Source organism: Protopterus annectens, chromosome 3.part0 (assembly GCF_019279795.1).
Source record: "Protopterus annectens isolate FY-2018-M chromosome 3.part0, PAN1.0, whole genome shotgun sequence".
Lineage (NCBI taxonomy): Eukaryota > Metazoa > Chordata > Ceratodontiformes > Protopteridae > Protopterus > Protopterus annectens.
Window position 1 is genome coordinate 1,501,219,912 of NC_056731.1, and position 25,000 is coordinate 1,501,244,911.

Below are 25,000 nucleotides of genomic sequence, written 5' to 3' on the forward strand. Positions count from 1 at the left end.
TGTGCAGTAGGAGAGCATGTGTGGGTGTTGCTACACGTGAGCCCCTGTAGACAAATGTGAGAGATGATCCTGACTTTTTTGCTGCCCAACCCTTAGATGGCAGTCATTAAAAATACCTGGTGTAAGGAACAGTCTGAGGGCCCTTTATGCATTGCTATGTCTTTGCATTTGACCTTGTCAAAAAAGTAAATTAAAGGAGGGTAGTTCATGTCCGAATCAGAGTTATATTTCCATCTCCATGTTTCTTATTTTCACACTCTGTTATTGAGGGCTGGATTTCAGTCCTTTTTTTGGTATCCGGACATGTTGATTCCCAACAAATTAGTATCCGTGAAATGTCTTTTTGCATAAGTCTAAAACTGAAGTTGTTTGGTGACAAGAGGCGTAGGGCAGCCAGGTTAATCAATGGCAAGAGTATACTAGTTCTGCAAGAATGTAACAATGTGTTAAAATTTGGATCATTACAGTCAGATGTGTAAGGTTCAGGTCTATTGGAATACTTTTCTAACCATGCTAAGTAAGGACTTTAAATGGATGTTTGCAAGTTTTAATTTTTTTGATTTTGTGTGTGTGTAAGTGCTTTGTGTACTTTTTGTATAAGTGGGTGCTCGTTTCTGTTTAAACATTTGAGCTCTGTAGTTTGTCAATTTTTGATGCATTTGCCCAACTTTGACTAGGACCCTAAAACATTGTAAGCTATTGGGGTATCATTCATTTTGTAAAATTTAATATACAATCATTATATTTCCCTTGGTACATTTTGATTATTTATTTTTATGTGGCGTTTTCAAATATTAATTTAAAAATATAAAATACCATGTCAGGATGTTCATTGGACTCTTGTGGATTACATGGGGGACTAATAACTCATGTACCTGGTGCACTTGTTTATAGCACAATCAAAATATGAGAAAATGAAAGTCTTGCAATTATTGTAGTTACTTAATTTGTTATTAATGTAGCGCTGTTATATTGTACCCTTTTTTCAATATTTTATAAATTAAAGGCTTTGGCTTAGTAAACTCAAGGACAGTCATTTTTCTTTGTTTTGATGATTAGTAGATTTTGTTGTCCCTTATATGTAAACATTTTTTTTTGTCTGTATACCTTCATTTACAAATGGTGATGTCATTTTCTGGCAGGCAAAGAGGCGTGGCCGTGGCATTCATGGAGGTAAGAAAAGTGGAAGGGGTCACAAAGGGCAGCGACAACGAGGAACCAGACCAAGACTTGGATTTGAAGGTGGCCAGACACCATTTTATCTTGTTATACCCAAGTATGGGTACAATGAAGGGCACAGGTAAGGCTAACCTTCAGTTGTTCTCTGATGATTAAATATTCATAGAGATGTTTTCAGCTTATTTTGTGGTACAGTAATGGGTATGAGCAACTGGTTGTAGTATGACTACTTTGTGTGTTTTAATAAGTATTTTAGTACTACATTTTTTGCTATTAATTCACTGGTAAAATATTTGTGATAGTTTTGAATTTCACCTGTGAGAATCATGGTACCTTATCACATAAGTAGAAATCGCTTGTTAAATTTTAAAGGGCCCTGTGGCCTTGGATGCCTGACATACCTGTGCAGTAACAAAGACTGGGATGACCTTGATCCCTACTGAGTGTATACACAATTTAACTGGCCTTCACTTAGTCTTTTTGTCGGTGATTTTAGTTCTCTCAGCCCACTTTGGTCCACCTGTCTTATTGTTGCATTAGACAGAAAAAGCTAAGAAGCTAAAACTTTTATGCACATAATGAATTCTTGGACTGTACTATAGTGATCTTGTTGTAAATATTTTCTGAACTTTGATTAGTATTTGTGGCCAGAAAGAAACGCAACAAGTTCCTGGTGAACAGTAAACAAGAATCTGGAACATGATCATTGTCTTGGTATTTTGTTTTCTGTTCTCAGATGTATAATAATGTCAGCCCTTTAATGCTGATGTCTACTTTTTATGGCCGCTTTTTAGTCTAAAATTGGCCCTAGGTGTGTGTGTGTGTGTGTGTGTGTGTGTGTGTGTGTGTGTGTGTGTGTGTGTGTGTGTGTGTGTGTGTGCCTTCTGTGGAAGGCTGGGCGCGGGGCTGGCAACTTGACTGTGTAAAACTCCACTGCCAATCATGAGAGGACAAGGTGATCTACTGTGGCGACCCCAGCCGGGAAAAGCTGAAAGAAGAAGATGGCAGCTTTTCAGTGATGCATATGGCTTATTATGTTTTTCTTTACTACTTGTGTGCATTCCTTGGATCATAGGTTATAATTGTTGTAGGGCTGGAGAGGCATTGAGAAGCTTACTCACCCTTGTAAAGATAAGGATAGACTAGTCCTACCTTGTTAATGGATAATTAGCATTAATAAAAGGGCGTGAATTTGTACCATTCCAGTCATCAGGGTTTCCTTTAAAGGTTTTCAGGGAGGTATTCTACTTTATGTATAAAGTGAGTGTAATCCAAAGGTAGGAGGTGCTTTAGGTAAGAAAGCTGTCATACCAGCAGACAGCAGGTATTGATCTTGTAGTGGATGTTTATGTCCATAGAGTACGTACTAGTTGACCTGTTTTAATATGTGAATGTAAAGGTAGTCCGAAAACAAAGGGTTTTTCATATTATGAAATGCTAGGCAAAGATTTCCTCAGAAGCTTGCAAAAGACTTAAATAGAGGAATGTAGATGTTTATTTTATTGGGGTTGCACAAGTAGTTAGATCTAGAGATTTTTCACGTTAAGAATCCTTGTGACCTTTCAAAGGGGTACACAGTATTTTGAAAGTTTTTTTTCCAAATGAGGAATTGCTTTCAAGAATGGGTCTAATGAGGGAGGAATAAAAGGGGACAAGAATTTTGTCTGACCTAGAAGAATTGTCAAGACCGTTAAACTTTGCAAGGAGGAAGGACTGTTTGACCCAGCTGGAGGAAGGACTGTTTGACCCAGCTGGGAAGTGGTGGTTGAAGAGAGCTCATTGTGGGTGACCAAGTCTCTACTACTGGAGCTTTCCTTAAGAGTAATGCTGGCAATATGCTATGATAAAAGGATGAATAGTGGTCTTACAGAAGGTAATTATGCTGTATCTCCTACCTTTTAGGTTGAGTCATGATTACTGCACCAAATGTAGGTCTTGCTGGAGAATTTGGATGTCATATGGTGAGTTGTGAAAAGCAACCTGTTTGCATTCATGCACATCCATAGTCCTCGGATGTCTGATTGTACACTTGAGTTTTAAATGCCAAACAGGACTGGACCAAAGTCGGAACCATGTGGGGTATTATTGCTATTATTTCTACAGCTAGAGAAGATGCCTCCTACTTGGGCTACATGAGTTTTGTTATTTAGAGGGCATTGTGAAGGCTCCTGATTGGAAAGCTTGGTTATGATACACCCATGGGGAAAGGTATGGTAGGCTTTAGCAAAAACAACATAGACCATATCCACATTCTGGTAGCCGACTGAAACTTAAAAATAAAAAGTCAACCAGGTTGAGTACCCATACCTGCCATTAAAAATGCAAAATAATTGTAGTTAAGGTTCTGCATGTCACCTGTTTTGTAGTTGTGTCATGGCTTTATGGATAATCTTGTTGAGACTGACAGGTCTGTAGTTACTAGGATGCCTTGTAAGGCTGCCCTTTTGGAGACTGACAGCTGTGGTGATTCTTCAAGCTTCAGGTGTGCATCCTTTAAGGAGGCTAAAGTTAATACATTTGAGAAAGATTGGGTTATGTGTGGTGTTTGATAATTGCAAGAACACAGCCTGGAATATTATCTGGACCCATGATGCTACTGTTCTTAACTTTGGAAAGAGCAGAAACCACTTGTGATAACAGGTGATGAATTCAGTGGAAAAAAGGGTTGTGAGGGGGGTGTAAGTTGGAGATAATTTTATCAGCAGTGATGTTGGCTATAGTTTCTGGTTTTAGGTGGGATACACAATTGGAGATTCAGCTGGAGGGGTTATTACGATTGATTTTTCCTCATATTGCTGAAGAAGGCCTTTTGGTTGTCCTTGGTGCTGAAAGCAGTTCTTCTAAGTTCATATCTGACTTTCCACGCTCTTAGGTGTACACATGAGGGTTTTACATGTTAATTTCTGTTTGCATTTATAGAATATGTGAGAGGGATTTTTTATGAAGAGTCATGGGCCTTTTTTTTTTCCTTTTTGGTATAGAGTGCATTTATTTGGGCGTTTCACCATTCTCTGTTTTTTTTTTTTTTTTTTAATTTATTACTGCTCTTTTCATGGATTAATGACCTCTTCTGCATGCCTCTACATAAAAGAGCAGAATTTTGAGGAATATACTAAGGTAGGGTAGAATCATGAATAGCTTTCTTTGGGGGAATGTGTCAGTTGTGCTTGTCTAAGGTATCTGTAAGGAATAATGCTTTGGCTTTAGAATAATCCCAAAACACTATAGGGTTTTTTGTGGTATATGGAGGCTTGTATTGTGAGGGAAGATAGCAGCTAGATCAGATTTTACCAGGGAAGTAGGGACAATTTGAGTAGACCAAAAGGAGAAGCAGTTTGAAGGACAAGGTTAGGGATGTTTACACCCTGGTTTGGTTTGTGGAAATTGCACTAGGCAGCTGGTATTCACAAAGCAAATGAATCTCTTGGTGTATTTAGTTAAGGTTGTTAGTTGATAGACACGAAGTCTCAAATTAAAGGGGTACAAGGCCTCTGCACAAACCTTTTGCATAGAAACTGGCTTGCATTTTTATTCTCATTGCCTTTAGTTGTCAGAACTTGGGTAAAGGTGCTGACCACTACACTGCCCTTATCGGCTGCACACTGACCTGAACATCAGACACAAAGAACTTTTGTCTTTTTTTTTTCTTTGTGTTCTATATGTAGTCTTTTTCAGGACTAAGAGGAAAGCCTTGTTTTTTATTTTATTTTAGTATGTTTGGCTACAAGGAGAATGAAGATGCAGCTAATACAAGGATGTTTTATGAGGTTAAGGAATCCACCCAGCTTCATAATTGTTACACTTAACTCACTACTGTTAACCAGTAGAACAGACACTGTGTGTGTGTTGCTAAAAGCACCTCTTTGCATATTAACGTGAGTTAGGAGGGTAAAGAGAGAGGAAATGAGGTTCATTGTTGAGTCTTTGGTATGTTGTACTCCATTATTTTTGTGCGTTTTTTTTTTTTCCTACTTTAACAGTTTGATCTTTCTGCCCATCTAAGGAAGAGCTGGATAAATTCCATCTAGGTGACCAAGTTGAGTGGGGGCAGTGTCAGAAATTAAAACGTGCGGCAAATGCTGTAGTGGACTGGGAATTGGGTAATATTTTTTGCACAAAATGTACTATGCTAAAGAATGTCTTTTAAGGAAGTAAGCGCACACAATCTAGTAAGGAGCATCATATTCACAGCAGTAAAGATATTAAAGAATAGGGAAATGCAGACAGGTAAAACTGGCTATACAGAAACGGGTGAAACTAATGCAGTAATAGTAGAAACTGATTATGACTCAGTATGCAATACAGATGAAGATAGCTATGTAGTGTCTGCTAATGTACATTCAGCATTAAACAGAACTAATCATTTGATAAATACATTTGTAGATAATTCCAGCACAGGGTCAAAATAGCTTTGAAAAACAAAAGGTCATAGAGTGATTTCTTCAACTGTAGAAGAGGTGGGCATTCAGTTAAATAAAAAATAAGCGTTGGAAGACCATGGATAGAGAAGAGGCTATAAAGATAAGCAAGAGAAATTTTCTCCAGGGAAATAATCTAGTAAAGCTGACGGTCCTCTGGGTTTTGTTCAGTGTGACATACAAAGTCCTGAAGAAATTTTAATAATAGGAGATAACAATCTTTAGAGGATCCTCTCCTCTCTCTCTATAGTAGCAAAACGGCAAACAACTCGATACACAAAATTGCAGGAACTGCTGGAAAACCGGTACATTATTCCACATTACAATCTCCTCATGTAAGCCCTTTCGTCTCCAGAACAAAAAAACAATCCCAATAAGAGTCTGAAGAAGTCTCTTATTGTGATTATTTTGGAGACGAAAGCGCTTACTTAAGGTGATTGTACTGTGGAATAAAAGTGCCGGTTGTCCAGCAGTTCCTGCTGTTTTTTTGTGAATGTTTAGAGGACTGAAAGATATCCTTACAAGATAGGATCCAGAGGGAAAAAAAGTTGCAATCATGTATCTAAAGGGTAGTTGAATGAGAGAAGTATCTGAGGCTGTTTACCGACTGATGTCAGATAGGAGGAATAAGTATATTGTGGTAGTAATGGGGAATTAAATGGTAGAAAGGATAAGAAAATAATTTTGGATGATATAGATGGTGTTATTGTCCTAAGTAGAAAAATAGTAATATTTAAAATCCCTCTTTTTTGTGATGTACTTTCCACATCAAGGTTCCAAGGGCTGGTGAAAATGGTAACAAGGTGCTTAAATGAAGTGAGAGAAAATGCTTTTTAATATATAATTGTTATATCTGTATGGGAAGATATTGAACTGAAAAGCTAGTATTTCCACAAAGATAAACTACATTTAAGCTGTTAAGGGAACAGACTATCATATTACCAAGACAGTCAAATATTTCTTTATTCCCAGACTGTGTAACAAATGAGAGAACAGTATAGCAAGGGGTAACCTTAAATTTAACAAATGCCAGGAGCCTAAACAACAAGATGGAGCTCTTCCAAGCAAAGCTGGCAGTAGAGGGTATGATGCTTTTATCAAGAATAAGTCCATAAATATTTATAGTTATAAAGGCCACCCTTCAATGAGGATTAATAAAAGAGGTGGAGGAAACTGATATGTTTCCAGTGAATTACATTCATCTGCTATTTTCTTCTCTGTTAATTGAGGTATTATGTCAGTACAGATAACGGGTATGGATAGAAATGTTGCATTAATCTATAGGGCACTGAAATTGAACAGTGATTATGATTAAATCTGAGTAAAGATATTAGTGAATCTTTCCAAAACAACTTGGATGTTGTGGCAGGTGATTTTAATGATTCTGGAATAGATTGGAACATTCTTGCATGTGTTTCTTCTCTTAATTCAGTTATAATAGATAGTACTAAAAACAGCTATGCACATTTTTTCAAGATCCTACTAGATTAGGAAATATTTTGGATGTTGTTTTCCTAAAGGTTAATATTAAGGTTTGATTACTCTACTAAAGTACCCAAAATATGAAAATAAGTAAATAGTTGTCCCTATACCTATAGGTGCAAATACAGCCTCCATCGACAACTACAGACTGATAAGTCTAACTTGTATTTTTCAGAAGTGCTTATCCTTAAGGAGTTGCTTTTTAGGGCCAGGACCAGGTTAGATATATGATGGAGCATTCTTGCCTTATCAACCTGCTAAGTTTTTACTCATTCATATAATAGATAAGGGATTAGCAGTCAATGTCATATGTCCGGATTTTGCTAAAACATTTGATATAGTGCTGCACATTGTAGCTATGAGAACTGTGCAGTCCTTGGGTATTAAACTTATAAATAATAAATTGGATAATTGGTTGAATTGTAGGAGTTGTAAGGTATGTATTAAGGTGAGCTTTTCAGATGGAAGTGATTAATGAGGAACAGGGTTCCACAATGCTCAGTCTTGGGCCCGTTATTGTTTTGGTCCGTTTTATTTTGAAACCTCAAGTAACAGCTGGATGACCAAATTCACTGACCATACCAAAGTATGTGGAATTGTAATCAATCTTAATGACCAGAATTTAGTACAGTGTTGTTTAGATAGGCTGCATGAGTGAACAGTCATTAATAACATGAGTTTCAGTGCAAAAATGTTTAAGGCCTTGCAGTTTGGAAGGAATAATAAGAAAGATTTCTATGCTTGAGATGACTGTATCTTAACATTGGATGCCATTGTGAGGGATTTGGAATTTCTGAATTCTGGATATCATTGTGAGGGATTTGGGTGTTCTGGTCGATGGGGGTTTAGAGGGATTTGGGTGTTCTGGTGCCTTTTATGTGGAGTCAGCTTGTCCTCCCTCTGATTGTGTGGGTTTCCTCCCACATTTCAAAGACCTACAGTAGGTAGACTGGACACTTTAAATTGGCCATAGGTGTGAGTGTGTGTGGGAATGTGTGGTGTGGAATGTGTGGTGTGGAACAACTACCACAACAAGCCTAGCCAACCGGCGGTGTAAAACCTTGGCTCTAGATGATTGTCACTGTTGAAATGACACCCCGATCCCATGTGTAAAAATGGGAAAAGTGGTTGTGGATTTATGGATGGATATCTTGTAAGATTTGGCAGTGTAACAGAAGATAGTAGTGAAGTTTAAAATGTAACCTGCCTCCTGTCGGGTCACAGAGCTATGCACTCTCAAGCTGTCGACATCCTGAAGTGTAGCTGCACCCCAGTATCAGATGGTTTCTAGGGCTATACAGAGATAAACGTGACATTTAATAGAAAGGACATCCTGTACCTTTTGCACTTAGAGTAATCCATGATTAGATTGGGATTTAAAATGAGAACAGTAATGTTTACCACATTAGTTGCAAAGTGTAAGAGACACACACATATACACACTCAAAAGGCAGTAGGAAAAGACATGGCAAAGTTCTTTTGTGAGGAGTACATTCCCCGAGCAAGACATTTTTTGTAGGTGGACTGTATAAACTATGGCATTAGGCAAGGAAATCGGAACATTATTTCTCTAATTGAATAATCCCTCATTTTTTTAGAAGCATTAGGTTTCAGTTTTGAAACACAGGCGGTAAATCAAGTAGAATGCCAATTGGGTTGTCAGAAAATATCTAAGATTTAGAGGGATATATAGGTAGAGAAAGACCTTTTTAGCTCTTTGTGTTGATTCGGCCCCCCTGAGACATTTTACTCGTGTACTAACCCTAACCCTACATTTTGCATTCCTGAAGACCCTTTCCATAACAGTGCCACTACACACAACAGTAGGACACAATACAGACAAAAAAAAAAAATACACAGCCCTTACTCTATCCCCTTTTCTAACCTGTGAACACTTGCGTATTCATAGCAGTTGCTCTAGCAGTCTTGCACATCTTCAAAACTGTCACATTTTTATTTAAACTTTAATTTTCCTGCTTGCTCCTGCTTACCTCATTATAAATCCTCATTTTACTAAATTCAGTCATATGCGATTCAGTGTAGCATTCACTCATTTGTGCATTTTTTTTTCTAACACACACATACACACACACACACACACACATTCATTTATGATCCATTTTAAATTAATATTTAAGAAGGTGACATGTCTGCAGTATTCATGTCTAGAACAAAGTACAGTGTTAATGTTTAGTGGTGTGTATATTACATGATGACACAGGCATTCAAGTAAGTGGCCATTTTGATGTACTGTATTACATTATTACGCTTTAGCCATTAAACATATAATTTTATACTTCAGCTTGTAGAAAACTTTATCTCTACAGCTGTACGAAGTACAAGACCTTTTATAAAGTAAATGAAAAACAGTTTGTATAAGTGTCATAGCAGAGTAATTGTTCTAGAAGGGAACTACATCTTAGTGTCAGCCCTCAAAGGTGTGTGTGTTCTTTTTATTTTATTTTCTTGTAATAGTTCTTCTGATTGTGTCACTCTAGTTGAATACATAGTTTGGGGATTTTGTATACCTGCTATTTTGTTTGCAGTTAGTAAATAGTGATTGATGATGCTATGTATAAAAGCACTTAATGTTCCAGTCGGATGGTACTTGATGCTTTTAGTTTTGGCCATAGCAAAAAGTGTCAAGCGTAACTACTTGTACTGGTCATGAAACTTGTTTTCTTTTTCTTTCCTTTAGTTTCAGGCGTCAGTACCAGCCTCTGAGTCTTAACAGGCTGCAGTATCTGATTGATCTCGGACGATTAGACCCTGCTCAACCAGTTGACCTAACTCAGCTTGTGAATTGTAGAGGTGTTACAGTACAACCAAATAAAAGGGATTATGGTGTACAGCTGGTAGAGGAGGTATGTAACGGACCCCTTTTGTTGTATTTATTTCCTGGCTTGATGGTTAAACTTCTTTTGCAGTTGTTTATGTTGTGTACACTCTAACATTATTGTCTGATGTGGTTTTTATTTCCTTGCACTAGCAATGTTACAGCTTTTTTCAGCATTCTTCCCAGTGCTGCTGCTTTGGTTGTTTGGTGATTTTCCTCCGCAATATGGATTATTTATTTATCGAATGTCTGAATAGGATAGAAAAAGTTAATTTTCTGATGTCGCCTAGGAGGCTACAAAAAATGAGAAGTGACAGTAATGTAAATTTGAAAACCATGAAGGTTTTCAGATGCAAACTGTGAGGTTATGAATAAATGAGAACAGAGCAGCATTAACAGAAAGACACTAATATGGGAAAGTTTAAAAATGTAGTTTGGTAATACACAGCTCCACTGAAGAGACCATACTTTTTTTAGGAACTTAAAGGGAAACTTTGGCAGAAATTTTCCTTACTTTTTCCAGTTCCAGAAAGTGACGGCAAGAAGGCGGCAGTTCTTGCAGTCCTATCTCCTGGTGAAGATTCCAGAGTGTTGGACAGTTTTAGGAGTTTGCATTCTTTTAACTGCAGTCCCAAATGATCCAGAGATTGTATAAAGCCCTTGCCAGGCTTGAATATTGAAAACCATGCTTAAACTGGTCTCCACTGTTGATAATGTTGGACTACTCATTACGAAGTACTCAACATAACTCTTGATGCTTTGTCCTCATTCTAGGAATTTCCTTATTTGGAAAAAATAAATAATGTAAATAATGTAATGTTGATGGATTGACACTGATCAGTACTTTTAGTGATCCTGTTTCTTTTCTATCTTTCAATGTTGCCCTTTGACCTGTCTGCAGTTTCTTGGACCTTTTGCAGAATGCTCAGTGAAGTACTTGTTTAACTGAGGATCTAGCAAATTCACTTCAAAGGTTTGAGGCTGAGGCTGAGGCAAGGAAAAAGAAGGCCACTATGACTAAACGTGAGGATACTGCTTAGTTGTACAGAATTACCTCATCATCCCTTCTACTTCATATATGAAGTTCAAAAAAAGATGATGAGAGTATCAAACTTTGAAGGTGAAAGAACATTGTTTAAGAGAAGCAAACTTTTTTATAGCAGAAAAGAGAAAGGGGGGAGAGAACTGTCAAGGGTGAGCAATGATGATAGGGAGAGTTTAGATGAGAAGATACAGACGAGTGAATTAAAAACGTTTATTTCCATGATAATGAACGAAAGTGAAAGGAGAGTGGCCACACTGAGAAAGTGGTATGGTTAGGGTTGAGAGAGAGATGTGGAAAGGCAACGACCTAGAGTTTGAGGAGGTGGATAGGAAAGTGGTTGCACTAAGTGGGGATGTGGTATAGTGACCTAGGATCCTGGTCGTTATGCTTGCAAGGCCATTAATGCAAATCTTCAGCAGATTAGTGGCCAGTGCAGAATTGCTAAGAACTGGAAGTGGGCAAGTGCTGGTAATGTTTCTTACTTTACAATGTTGAAACCCGAAGTATTGTACAAGACTAATGAATAATATGGTAGAGCAAGCCTCAGCAGTTAAGATGTTTAATTACTGGAATTACATAAATTGATAGTATAAAGAATCACTTGTAGAGTTCATGTATATCCTGTAAAGATAACAAAGGGACCTTCTAAAGGAAGCTTCACTGTCATTCACCATAGTCAGCGACAGTATCACATTCCACAGAAATGTAGTCATGATGAAGGCTTCTAGCTGTTTCACTCTTTGCTTTTGGAACAGCTAGCAGCTGCTCACGTGATGATCTGAGAAAGCAGAGACGTGGGGTGTGATCTGCTGAGTTAGTAAAGGGAACCTGAGCCACACAGACTCGACAAATATTAAAATTTAAATATAGATGTAGGCGCAACAGACAGCCCAGATTCCACAACAGGGAATGACTGACAAAACTAGAAGAGGCAGAGTTCAAGTCTTGCTACATGTGTGTAAGGTCTGTATTTGAGAATCCTTTGTAAACAGTTCTGTAGTACTCTGCATGAGTCAGGACAAGTGCAAAAATAGCAATCATATTAAAAAGGCAGGAAGAATTTGATATGTAATCAGAGTTGTATTCTTCAGCTGGAACATGATCTAGTAATAGGTCCTTTAGTGTCTGTTCCGTATCGCAGTCACCAGGAATATCTCTAAAGTTGAAAATTCACTGGCTATCCCCAAAGAAGACAGAGTGGGGCTCATTGTAGAATCCACAAAGGTCAGATGGTGATAGTACATTAGGTTACGTCCTCTATTCATGTAGCTGACATTCTGTTAAACTGGTAAAGTCAGACCTTTAGTCCTGAGAAAAGGAGAGATACAGATGGGGTGTCATTTGCATGGCAGTAATTATTGAATTCCTCTTTCTTACATGACCAGCCTCAATGGCAGTATGTGCACTGAACAGCAGCGTGGCCAAAAATGGAGCCCCATGGAACACCAAACTTCGGGGTGCATCTTTTTGTGAAGTTAATTCCCCCAGAAATTGCCCTTTTGATTGAAAACCTAACAGAAATACATCCAGAAGTTCAAGATGCAAAGTAAAAATCCATCTGTTTGAAAGCTATTTTATTAAACTCAAACCAATAGAAAGGGACAAGTCAGAAATTCTCCATACTGTTTGGATCTGACAAGGGGTTTCTTGAGATTAGGTTGAATTAATGCCACTTTTAAATTCAGATTGAAGCAAGATGGAAGGACAAAAAGTAATTTCCAAGAGGCCTAAATAATCTGGAGAATGATTAGGTTCAACTACCCCAGGTAAGATTTAATAGGCCAGATAACACCTGTGTTCAGTTTACACTGTAAAAAAACAAAAAGAGACTATTGAAATAGTATTCACAGTATCTTCATTTTTTCTTTAAAATTGGCATCTGTGAACAGTCAGGAGGCATTTTTTATGCTGTATCATTCCCATGTGTGCTCTGGGGGGGGGGGGGCAGGGAGTAGATATGCAGTGGAATGGTGCAAGATGTTTGTCTCCCACTACATGTGACATTGTCACCCAGTACCCCCCCTTTTTTTTTTCCTTGTAGGTTGATTTCTCCATCTCATCTCTGGGTCTGTACAAGGGATTTAGAAATGGAGCACGTCATGGGTCCCCAACCCTCCCTCCAAGAAGGGCAGTTGGGGCTCAGCTTCATTTTTGTTTTCTGTCTCTTGTTAGTTTCTCCATTGCCCACACTACAAATTGATGGATCTTGAAAAAGTGAGCCTGTGATTGAAGATACTTTATCTGCTAATAACAGTGCAGACTCCTGTCATCTACCAAAGGAGTATATTTTAAACCACAAGATAGAGTAGGCTGCATAAGCATACCTGTGATTAAGAAAAGTATAGCCGTATGAGTCAATAAAACAAAGATCTCATTGGACAAAACAATTTGCTTCTTGCATGATGTCTGTGACATGTGCTGTTATCCTCCATTTATTTATTTATTTGACATTTGTTTACCGGGGTGGTCTGACTGGGTCTACAGAACCCATTTTCAGCAGAGACCTGGGGAGAAAAGCTCCACATACAGTACAATACAAATCCTTCAGGTTCCAACCCACAGCGCACAATCCATCAGGTGTGTTATCCTTCTCTATCTGGTTACAGTCTATTTAGTGTAGACATATGGTTGGGCAACAACGTCCATAGCCTCATTGAGTCTTTTCTTAAAGGTGTCCATGAGGTAGTGTGGACTGTTTACCTTAACAAGGGCTTTGTCCAGTTTATAATCTGTGTCGGACCATTTCAGTATCCATGATAGAAGTTTGAGGGAGGAATATCGAGGAAAGTGGTCTGACCAGATGACTTGTACCACCACAAGTCTGATCTGAAGAGTGGTGAGCTGCAGGGCAAGTAACGTAAGTGATGCTGGAAATTTGTAAAGGTCTAAAAATTTCCATGGTGTGCTCACAGAATTTTACGTGAATGTGAGAGCAAGCCAAAACTCTTCTTAGTTACTTAGCAACCAGGAAGTACTTTTTAAATTACATAGGTGGGAGATGGAAGTCCTTACTACTTGGGAATCTTTTGAGCATCCTATGGTGTGGAGGGGGCCGAGAATTCTTTGGACTTGCTACCGAGACTGTTTCGTTTGCCCACCCAAGAACATGGAGTTTCTAATAACATATACTCTAAAGAAGGGATAAGACCTAAAGAGAAGTGAGTTCCAGTGAAAAAAGGTGACTTTAGTAATTGTGACCCTAAATGTCTTGATGCAGGAAATAAGAACAACAATATTTCTGGAGATTTTAATAACTGAGATCTCTGTGTTTATGACATGACAATTTTCATTTGTAAATTATGAGAATGAAATTAGAGATAATAGAACATATCAGGATAATGTTAATGTTCTGTGAGATTTAATTTGAAAGTATAAATCTTTACAAGTGGATAATTGGTACCTAAATGAATGTTTGCAAGTGAAAATAGTACCCAAGGGTTTAAGGGTTTGCAAATACCCTAACAAAGTAACAGAAGGATCTGATTTTCACTTTGAACTGCTTAATATTTTTGATCAATGTGGATATGCTATAATGGAGGCTATAATTAAAAACAAATGGAGGCTATTTATGACCAAATCGAAAAAATTAATAAATTTAATTACTAGTGATCCAATGCATTCTATGGAATATGAAAGTAACAAATATTTGGGCATTAAAAGTAGCATTAAGGTTAAAGTTAACTATGTGGTTAGAAGGAATAGTAAAAAAAAAAATATGCCAGGGATGTGGAAGCATACTAAGAGGGTATAAGTTACCCTAAATCTAAATATAGTTATAGTAACCATACAACTCGGAATACAAGTGGCAGTTTACAAGATGGGCAAGAAAAGGGAGAAGAAGATTATAGGAGGGGCAATGATAGGAGGTTTGGAACACCTGAATATGAAAGTAGGAAAATTGACAATTTGAGACTGAATGACCCTTTAGAATATCCCCCTTTTGAGTGTCTGGGAGAATAAAGAACCGGTCGGTAAACCATTACCAACACAATTACAGCAGAGGGAGGAATGAGACACTAAAGTTTCTGAGAGGAGAGTAAGCCAGACAGATAATGGCATTAAATAAGTTATTAAAGGTGCATATGATTTTAAGGACTGTTACATTTTTAATTCCAGTAGTATAACTTTTAATAAGACATTTTTTAGTCTTTTTATGAAAGGTCTTAAGTATGTCCCTTGTAGGAAAACAGATGTCAACAAATTAATTTTGGACCTTAAACTGTTTACTAGGAAAAAGAATTGAGTACCTATTTTCCAGTGAATGTGGAGACTAGATTATGAGTTTGAAGTTAAAAAGAAAAAGCACATACAACCCTCCTCTTCACCCACAGTTAAAGAATTTTGAATTACTAGTTGAAAAAGAATTAAGAAAGAATTCGGAGATGAACCGGATCAGGTCTAATCTGACTAAAGAAGAATCTGATTTGTTATATGAAATTTAAAAAGGACACTTTAAGAATAATGAGACCAGATAAAGGGGAGGGACAGTTATAATGGACAATATGATATATGTGGGAAAATGATGGAACTTTTAGGTGACGCAAATAAATACGAGAGATAGTGTCCAAAAAACAAACAAATATTCCTTGTAGCAAAATTGACTGTGGGTTGTATGATACACTTATAGAAGGCTCCATTGATTATAAGAATGCAGTTTTTTTTAAATGGACAAACCTATGATTCTGTCCCTATTTGAAATCCCAAAGATGAACAAAAATGCAGTCAATCCACCTATGAGACCTATAGTGGCCGCAAGTGGATCCAAAACACATTCTTTAGTACTATACGTGGATAGTAAACTGAAGAGCTTGGAAACATATAACACACGTTTCCTAAAAGATTCATGGGGTTTCCTAAGGGAAGTGGAGGACAAACTGTTCAATGAGAACATCCTTTACTATTGATATCATAGATCTTTTTTCCACTATCCCCCATAAAATAGGTTTAAAATGGTTTGAAGAAGCTATTTCAGAAAAAGGGTTATACAGTTTGGATGAATTTAGAGTACTATTAGAACTTATGGAAATGGTACTTTAAGATAACTTTATTGCCTTTGAAGGGGAATTCTACAAACAAATTAGTAGCATAGCAATGGGAGCTAGTTATGCCAACATTATTTTACAAGTATGGGAAAAGAAATATGTTTTCAACTCCCCTTATGCACAATTTTGGTGTTTATATAAAAGGTTCTTGGACATTTGTATTGTTTGGACTAGCATGGAAAAAATGTCTGAATTTATAGAATATATAGAACAAACTACACAGTTTGTAAGGTTTACACATACAATTGAAAAGTTTGAGGTAAATTATTTGAATGTAACAATACATTTGATTGAAGATGGATGAAGGTTCAAGTCCACCATTTTTGAAAGAAACTTTTTCAAACTCTCTTATATTCATTTTACAAGTGTTGAGTCTTGTAAACAAAAGTGAAGCATTATAAAGGGACAGTTTGTAAGGGCTTCTAGAATGACCTCAGAAGAAGGCGATTTTTTTTAAAGGAATGTGAAATAGTTAAATATGTTTTGTAGAATGAAAATATCCAGAGAGATTAATAGAGGAAGTGATTCAGACAGTCAAATAAGCCAGAAAAGTTAAGCATTTCCCTTTACTTGAGAGAAAGGATGTAGACATCAGTTGCTAAAGTTAAGACCAAGAAGAGTAGTGAGCAACGAGAAAATGGTTTGAATTACAAGGGAGACTTTTATTAATAATTTTAACAAATATACCAGTATTATAACAAAAACTATTAATACATATTGGGGAAGACAAATGGTCCTAGGAATGATTGCCTTCAGCTACAGTTTAGAGCTCTCTTATTCTCCACCAGAAAAAATTTCTGACAGACAGCTATATCTCTGTAGAGCTGTTAGGATAGGTCCAGACTTTAGCTAAAGGGAGCTCTACTTACTTTCCTGAGCCAGATGAGAGGCATGGATTTTACTTTTGTCTCTCCCTTATTACAGAGGAGATACTTCTATCTCTTTGTGAACCTAAGCATTTTCAACCAGTATATCTGATGATCAAAGTCAACACAGGGTTGTGTTTTGCTCCGGTAGGGTGCCCCGGATAGGGTGCCTAAGTACTGTTGCTTCAGCTTTGTGTCCGTAGCTGCTTCTTGATGTCCAGCCAGTGGAACTCCCTGGAGGTGCCTCCTGTGTAGGTGTATTTGTGGAAGCTCTCCCTAGGGGTGATCATAATCTGGAAAGACATAATTTCTACTCTGTGCTCAGAGGAAGTCCTTTATCTTTGTAGAGTTGGACGCACTTTCAGTCACTTCTTCCATTGGAGATAAGTATTGATTATGGTGTCTCTTTGTCAGAGTAGGGGCTTTTCCACAATTCAGAGGTATCTTCCCTTTGGACAAGATGGCTTTGTATCACCGTGTGGTGCTGTGGGCAGTTCTTGCTTTAATGGCCTTGAGAGGGTGTTGCTTCAAGGGACTTTTTCTGCCATGGTTGAACAGTCAGTCCATGGTGTAGTGTCTGAACAAGCAAGTGGTTTCATGTTTTGCACTCTGTGTTGACCAGGTAAAGCTGGTCTGACATCGGGCAATAAAACAAGGGTTATCACTTTTTCAGCTGGTCAGTTGCAGGGAGGAGAAGGTGGCAGATGCTGTGAGCCAGATTTCTTGCTCCGTCTTGGAGCTTCAGAGGTTGTCTTTGGTCATGGTCTTTTGGAGGCAGGGCATTCAGGAGATCAAGTTGTTAATGCTCATAAGAATGCTGTCCTTGCTCTCTTTTTTATTTTTATTGCTTCAGCAGGCCAGAAGGGAGGTGGCGATGGAAATGCTCTGCATTCAGTAGCACAAGAGGTTCCTCTCGTCAAAGGTTTTAGGAGAAAAGATCACAGACAAATTTGATGCTGCCCTTTGGCATGTTTGGAAAGGTCTGATTTCTGACATCTGTTTGTGCAGGAATTCTTCTGATCTTTTCCCAGACATCCTCGACAGGTGGGGGAGGAGATGGTCATCTTCATCTCAGGGGTCAGGTTGCAAATAGATTTTCTTCCTCAACTGGGTGTCGGTGAGCTTATTAAAGATACAGCACTTCCTGCCTTTGATTTTTGGATGAGAGATACCCAGCCCCCCCCCCCCCGTTCATTTGGCTTGATTGTGGGCTATCTGCTATAGAAACAATGCTAGGCAAGTGATCACCGAGATCATAAGATGCCTTACCGTACACAACTTTTAAGTAACTTTAAGTAAAAACATTTTGATAATTCACATCCCTGATCAAGCAGTGCCCATTCTTGATAACTGGCTTGTAAATTTGCGTCAACCCATCTGATCATCAAGACTAGCCTTAAAGACAGAAAAAGTAGGATTTTGTCTGACCTGTAGTGGTAACTTATTCCATGGGCTGGGAGATGTTGAGTTAGGAATCTGTCCCTCCAGGAAGTCTTGTTTTATCTGTTGGTGTAAATGTAAGTACGTAGTACTGGTGTTTTGTAAAATGGTTATGCAAACAAATGTGAGATTAAATAGGATGGGGGTCGTTCATAGCTTGAAAAGCAAGACCTAAGTCTCCTTGTTGCAGCCAGTGGACTGCTGAGTATAAGGAAAAGTTGTGCCTAATCTGTGTGGAGAGTTGAAGGATTTAAGGCTTTTAATTTTTTTTTATTGTTGGGGCTTGTATAGTTGAGCAATATGCTTGGATTTGTTCATACTTATGTGGGCATTGTATTTGATAACTGGTCTGATAGGGAAGAGTGCATTGGCAGGATGAGTTCTTTGTAGCTTGAAGACCTATCCCTGGAAATTAACTGGACCAGATAGGATTTCCTGACTTTTCTGGAAACGCTATGATCAAATGATAAGAGCTTTCCACATAAGTACAGACATATCTTATGACTATACCTGTTTGAAGAGTAGTACCCTTTTTAACTTGTATTGATGCCCTTAAAAAAACAAAAACGGAGTTAAGATGCATTGTTATGTGTTTAAGTAAAGTACATTTGTCAGGCTTACCTTTTCTGGCACTTAGAAGTACTGCAGTGGTCCCGTTTTACATACAATATGTCTGACTTGTGTAAAAATTGCTGTAGGTGTACTGTGATAGGTAAGCAATCCATTGGGGGATGTACAGGTCATCACATCTTTAATCTGAAATGTGCAGGACATATTAACGGTTAAGAAATCTGTTTACACAGCAGCCATATGCCTTACTACTTCTTATTCTTTGGGACAGTGGGACCTTTCCACACTGTCTTCATGTGTAACTGCTTACATTCTGTGCTTTTTTTTTTTTTTTTTTTTTTTTTTTTTGTATAGCTACTTTTGTGGCTAAAGTTCAACTGAGTAAAGCCTATGTTAAGAAAATTTCAAAATTAATGAAATAAATACAGTCTTGATATCACACTGGGCAGAGTGGGTGAGAGTTGTTGACCACAACTGTTAGCTGAGATATACAAATATCCTGTTTTTTTTTTTTTCGATTATTTTTACAGATTATTGTTTCTAACAATTAATATATAGCACTTTTATTGCCTGCTTTTTAGTCTGAGTGTATTTTATTGCTATTAACTAATCTGCACAAGTAACTGATTTGTTTGCGGTTAAAAGCATTGTGTATCTTTACAAATCTTTATCTGTTTAAAAACTTTCATTTGTGTCTTTCTCTAGTGCTTACTGTCTGTAGGCTATTGTTTTTGTCCCCACTCCCCCTCCCAGTTGGTGTCTTGCTGTTATACTTGGTGGCTTTGCAGTTGCCCACCCCTACTGTAAATCTGATCTGTGACACTCCTCCCAGTCTAGTGTCATTAGCTCATTCTACCTAATACAGAGAGAACATTGGATAAGGCCTTCTGTTTCTCCTTTTTCCCTTTCAAAAAAAAAAAAAAAAAAAACTTGCCTGAATCTCCTTGTGTTCTGACTGTGCTTCTCAAGCATTTTGGAAATAGAGTATATTTCAGAGCATTTATTATAACTGTAATTGCCTTAATATTGCTACAACTCAAGTGCTCTAGGTTGCACTGCATCTGAAGTGTTTGTGTGTTTTAGCTGCTTTTCTGTATATATAGACTTCTCTGTTTCTTTAACTAAATAAGCTCTGCAAAGTTGTTTTATTGCATTCCTGCCTGTATTTCTGAGTTTTTTTGCACTTTTAAAGCTTGTTTTTGCTTAGATTAACTGGTAGGCTACACACTCAAGTGCGCTAGCCGAATTAAAGCATTTACTGTGTTTCTGTACCTAATTTCTGCTACTTTGTAAAAAGAAAGAAAAAAAAAATCCTTGTTTCCCGCCTTTACTGAACTAGAATAGTCCAGTCTTCAGGTTTTGCTGATCTCTGGGCTGTGTCATAGTTCCTGTGTTGCCCATATCCTTATTTGGATAGGAGGAAGCTTCTTTGTTCACCAGTGAGAGTGGGGAGCTCTGAGCAGCCTATCTGTCCCTTGAGGAGTGGTTCCAGCCAAGTGACTTGTAGCTTATTGGCCGTTTTGGGCCATTTCCTATCTCTTTCTAACCCCCTGCTTTAAAGCCAGCTTTAGCGAGCTTTTGCGCTTGTAATTTAAAGTGTGTCCTGTTTGTTGCATTTACCTGTTGAGGCTACACACTCAAGTGCTAGCCTGTGTTACATATTTATTGCATTTTCCTGCTGTTTGTTGTAAAAAAGAAAAAACCAAAAAAATTATCCTTGTTTCCCGTCTTTCCTGACCCTAGAGTAGTCCATATACAGGCTTTGCTGTATTCTGGACTTTTGGAAAGTTCCTGTGTTGCCCATTTCCTTTCTTGGATAAAGGGAGGCTTCTTTGTTCACCAGTGGCAGTGGGGAGCTTAGAGCAGCCTATCTATCCCTGGAGGAGTGTTCCCAGCACAAGAATCTGGTAGTCTATTGGCCGTTTTGGGCCAATTTCTAGCTCTTTCAAGTCCCCCTGTATAAAGCCGCTTTGGCGTGGCTTTGCGTGATTTTATGCATAGTGCAGCATCGGGCAGCTCTCTTTAATTGGGTTTATACCATTCTCGGCTCCACAAAGTCTGCTCTTCACTTTTTCCCTTAGAACTGATCTATTTCTCATAATAAACACCCTATTCCTACTCTAAAGCCTGGCACTTGCTCACTAAAGCAATTATATAAGTCAGCACTAAAAAACTAAAAGCACTACACCCTCACAAGCTCCCCATTGGCCCTTTTTTCAATTATAAAGAAATTCCCAATACTATTCTAGCACGTCAAAAGGTCAGTTGTCAATCTCCTCTCCGGTCCAGCTGGTGAATCTGGGAATCTTGAGGCAATGTTACAACTGCCTCATGTACACAGACAACCCTCTCCTCCTCCCAACAAATTCCAACACATGTGAGAGATGCAACCATATAACCATATAGCCAAACTGGAGGCTAAGCTCTCTCAACTCAGTACTGGTGTAACCAGTCAGGAGGAGAAGGAAACCACACTCACTACAATTCCAGTCTCACATAGACCTACCACGACAGCAAACCAAGCACATAAACACACACAAACATATTCAGAGGCTCTAAATAAAAATCTGCCTAAGCAGCAGAGACCTCCAAAGCAGACACCCAAGCAACCGCTACCCCAGAACAAAACACGTGCAACACATAGCTCACAAAGCCAGTGTGCTGAACAGTCACAGCCCTTAAGGCTAAACAACACACCTGATACACTTGTAATAGGTGACTCTATCGTCAGGCACACTGACGTCCCGCTCACCAGGCTGAACAAGGAGAAGGTCACGGTGAGCTGCCTGTCGGGCGCTAGGATCCGCCACATAACACAAGCACTCAGGTTACTCCAAGGCAAGTACAAATATGACTCAGTCATTGTCCATGCTGGTGTGAATGACCTGAGATGTACCTCCCTGGACTACATGAAAAGAGACATAGAGGAGATCTCTGAGCATGTAGCCCAGGCCGGTATGACCCTGACCTTGAGTAGCATCTTACCCTCACCAAGAATGTTGCCACAATATGAAGACACGATAATTAATTTCAACAATTGGCTTAAGTATTGGTGTCATTCAAAGGGGATCCAATGCCGGTCAGCCTGGGATGACATGCTTGACAAGCCACGATGCTTCGCTAGGGACAGATTGCACCTGTCACCCCTGGGCTTTCGGATATTGGCAAAGGCTCTTTCCACCCCCATAGTGCCTTTTTTAGGCAAGACTCAAAAGACAAACCCACCTCCATAGGTATCACAAGGGATAAGAAACTGAGTAATGCTACTCAATGCCAGAAGTCTAAACCTCAAGATGCACGCACTCGAAACTCTCCTTAGCATGGAGAACACCGATATCTGTGCAGTAACAGCAACCTGGTTCAATTCTCCCAAGAGCACCCCAGCACTACCAGGTTATACCTCATACCATGCTTTTCGGCCCCAAAACTTGGACCGAACCACAAAAGGAGGGGGGAGTATCAATATTCGTCAAAGATACCCACACCTCCAGGTTGATGGCACAGCACGAAGCATCAGAGACTATCCATGTGCAACTAACAGTGGGTAAAACTGCCTTCCAGTTTATAGCCTGCTACAGACCACCCTCCCAAACCCAGGAACCCCACTTGGCCCTCCTGAGAACACTGGAAAATATGAAGGTCTCTCCAAACACCATAATATTGGGCGACTTCAACTACCCAAACATAGACTGGGAGCATTACTTTAGCTCCAACACCTTTGCCCAAAGGTTCCTAGAATTTATAAACTCAAATGCTATGGAACAACTTGTTACCACTCCCACAAGAGGAGAAAACATACTGGACCTGATCATCACCAACATGGGGGTTCTATGCTCCAGACCAGACGTGTATCCCCCACTGGTAAGATCAGACCATAAACTAATCTCACTGGATATTCATGTCCTGACCCCACCCCCTGCCCAGAAAACCACAGTGAAAAACTTCTCTAAAGCAAATATTATACTCCTCAAAACCGAGGTGGAATCCTTCAAAGCCCCTGGGCCTGTGGAAAATATGGCCCAGACTGCATAATCCTTTATAAACGCATTCTATGAACACGTTCAGGAATGCATGGATCATGCAATCCCAAATAAAACCAAGACCCAGTCCTCCAAAGGCAGGCGTCCTGTCTGGTGGACCTCAGCCATAAACAAACTATACAATAGAAGGAGGAAGCTACTACATGATAGAACAAAATCCCAAAAAGGGAAGGCATCTCTGATCAGTATTAGCAAAAACTACGGGCACTCATAAAATCGTCTAAGGCCAGCTTCGAGAGAAAAATTGCACAGGACACTAAGGATAATCACAAGGCTTTCTTTAGTTATGTTAGGAACCTAGGTGGGAATTCCCAGATTTGTTCAGAATTGGTCCAAAATGACAAAAAATACACCGAACCCACAGACATTGCCAACATCCTAGCTGACAGGTTCGTGCACCCCCCCCCCCCCACTAAAAGGGCAAATATCTATCCCAGCAGAGTGCTGCCCCCCTGACATCTCAGATGCTCAGGTAAGAGCCGCCCTCTCCAAAGCAAAAAACACAGCATCAATGGGACCAGACAGTGTCCCAGGCTGCGTCCTACATGAACTCCAAGAAGAGCTAAACCTAAACATAAAACTACTGTTCAGTCTCAGCCTTACTACAGGATATGTACCCAAAGAGTGGTGTACAGCAACAGTGGTCCCTCTCCACAAAGCTGGTGCCTCAACGGATCCTGGAAACTATCGCCCCATAAGCCTGACTAGCTTGGTCTGCAAGGCTATGGAAAGGATCATCATGGACCTCATAAATAAAGATATTGTGGACCTACAGACACTGGCTCCTACCCAGTTCAGCTTTAAGGGCAGATCCTGCCTCTTAAGCCTGGTCGATTTTCTTTGAAACAGTCACCAAGGCCATTGACGAGGGGAAGGTGGTCCACACAGCCTACCTGGACCTCGCAAAAGCCTTCGATACAGTACCCCACTCGGGCATTATAGATAAGCTCACCAGCTTAAATATAAACCCCTATGTTACTAGATGGTTTGCAAACTGGCTCAAGGATGGAACCCACATGGTTAGAATTGCTGGAGCCATGTCAAACTCCAAACCAGTTACAAGTGGCGTCCCACAAGGCTCAGTCCTGGGACCTCTCTTGTTCGGTATATATTTCTCGGAGGTACAGGCCAACACTGAAGGACTGTGGCGAACCAAGTTCGCAGATGACTGCAAACTAGGTGCCATAATAGACTCTCCAGCCGATGCAAGCATCCTACAAAAGGGCCTCATAGAAACAGACAACTGGTGCCAGAGCCATGGCCTCAAGCTAAACGCCAAAAAGTGTATAGTCATCCCCTTTGGTAAAAACAAAGTACCCACAAATTGCCACATAGGTGGTAATCCATTAAGTACTGAAGAAGTAATTGGGGACCTGGGGACCCAAGTTGATAGCAATCTCTCATTTGCAAACCACGTGGCCAATGTGGTTAGAAAAACATTTTATATAGCCCACCTAATCATGAAGGGATTCACATCTAGATCAGGGGAGGTCATCGTGCCTCTTTACTCATCCCTCATCAGGCCCATAATTGAGTACAATGCCCCTTTTGGGATGTACCTTACCAGACACCTGCAGCAACTGGAAAGACCCCAAAAGTACCTCACCAAGAGGATCAAACGGCTCAAACAGATGCCGTATGCTGCCCGGTTAAAGAAACTCCAGCTCTACTCAGTGACTTACCGCCTGCTCAGAGGCGATCTGTGCCTGACGTATAAAGCAATGTCCAACCTGGAATTAATGGACATGCTGCACCTCAGAAAATCCAAATCCCATTGAGCTACGCGCTTGTGAGACTTTAACCTCAGCACTGAAATAAATAGGACATGCTGGAGGGACAGATTCATAACCCAGAGGCTCCCTTCACTCTGGAATAAAATCCCAGTCCAGGTTAGGCAGAGTCCCTCATTGACTCTCTTAAAGAGGAATCTTGATGAGTGGATGGGAGATCGTAGGTTTACCCCGGGTATCACTTCTGTGTCACTGTTAGACAGAGGCACAGTATACTAACCTCGAAAAAGGGCATAGCAAAATTCATTTAAAATGGGTGGCGAAAGCCAAACACACTCTGGCTAGGCTTATA

The 25,000-nt window shown here is 39.3% G+C and overlaps 1 protein-coding gene across 1 annotated transcript in view; it reads left to right on the forward strand.

The window, feature by feature from the left end:
- The window catches only part of MRPL15 (mitochondrial ribosomal protein L15), a 230,826-nt gene that overhangs the window by 16,194 nt on the left and 189,632 nt on the right, over nucleotides 1-25,000 (forward strand). Inside the window, exons 2-3 of the mRNA XM_044065520.1 lie at nucleotides 1,143-1,300; nucleotides 9,778-9,943. Coding sequence (XP_043921455.1) covers nucleotides 1,143-1,300; nucleotides 9,778-9,943 — 324 coding nt within the window. The remainder of the gene's footprint in view (nucleotides 1-1,142; nucleotides 1,301-9,777; nucleotides 9,944-25,000) is intronic.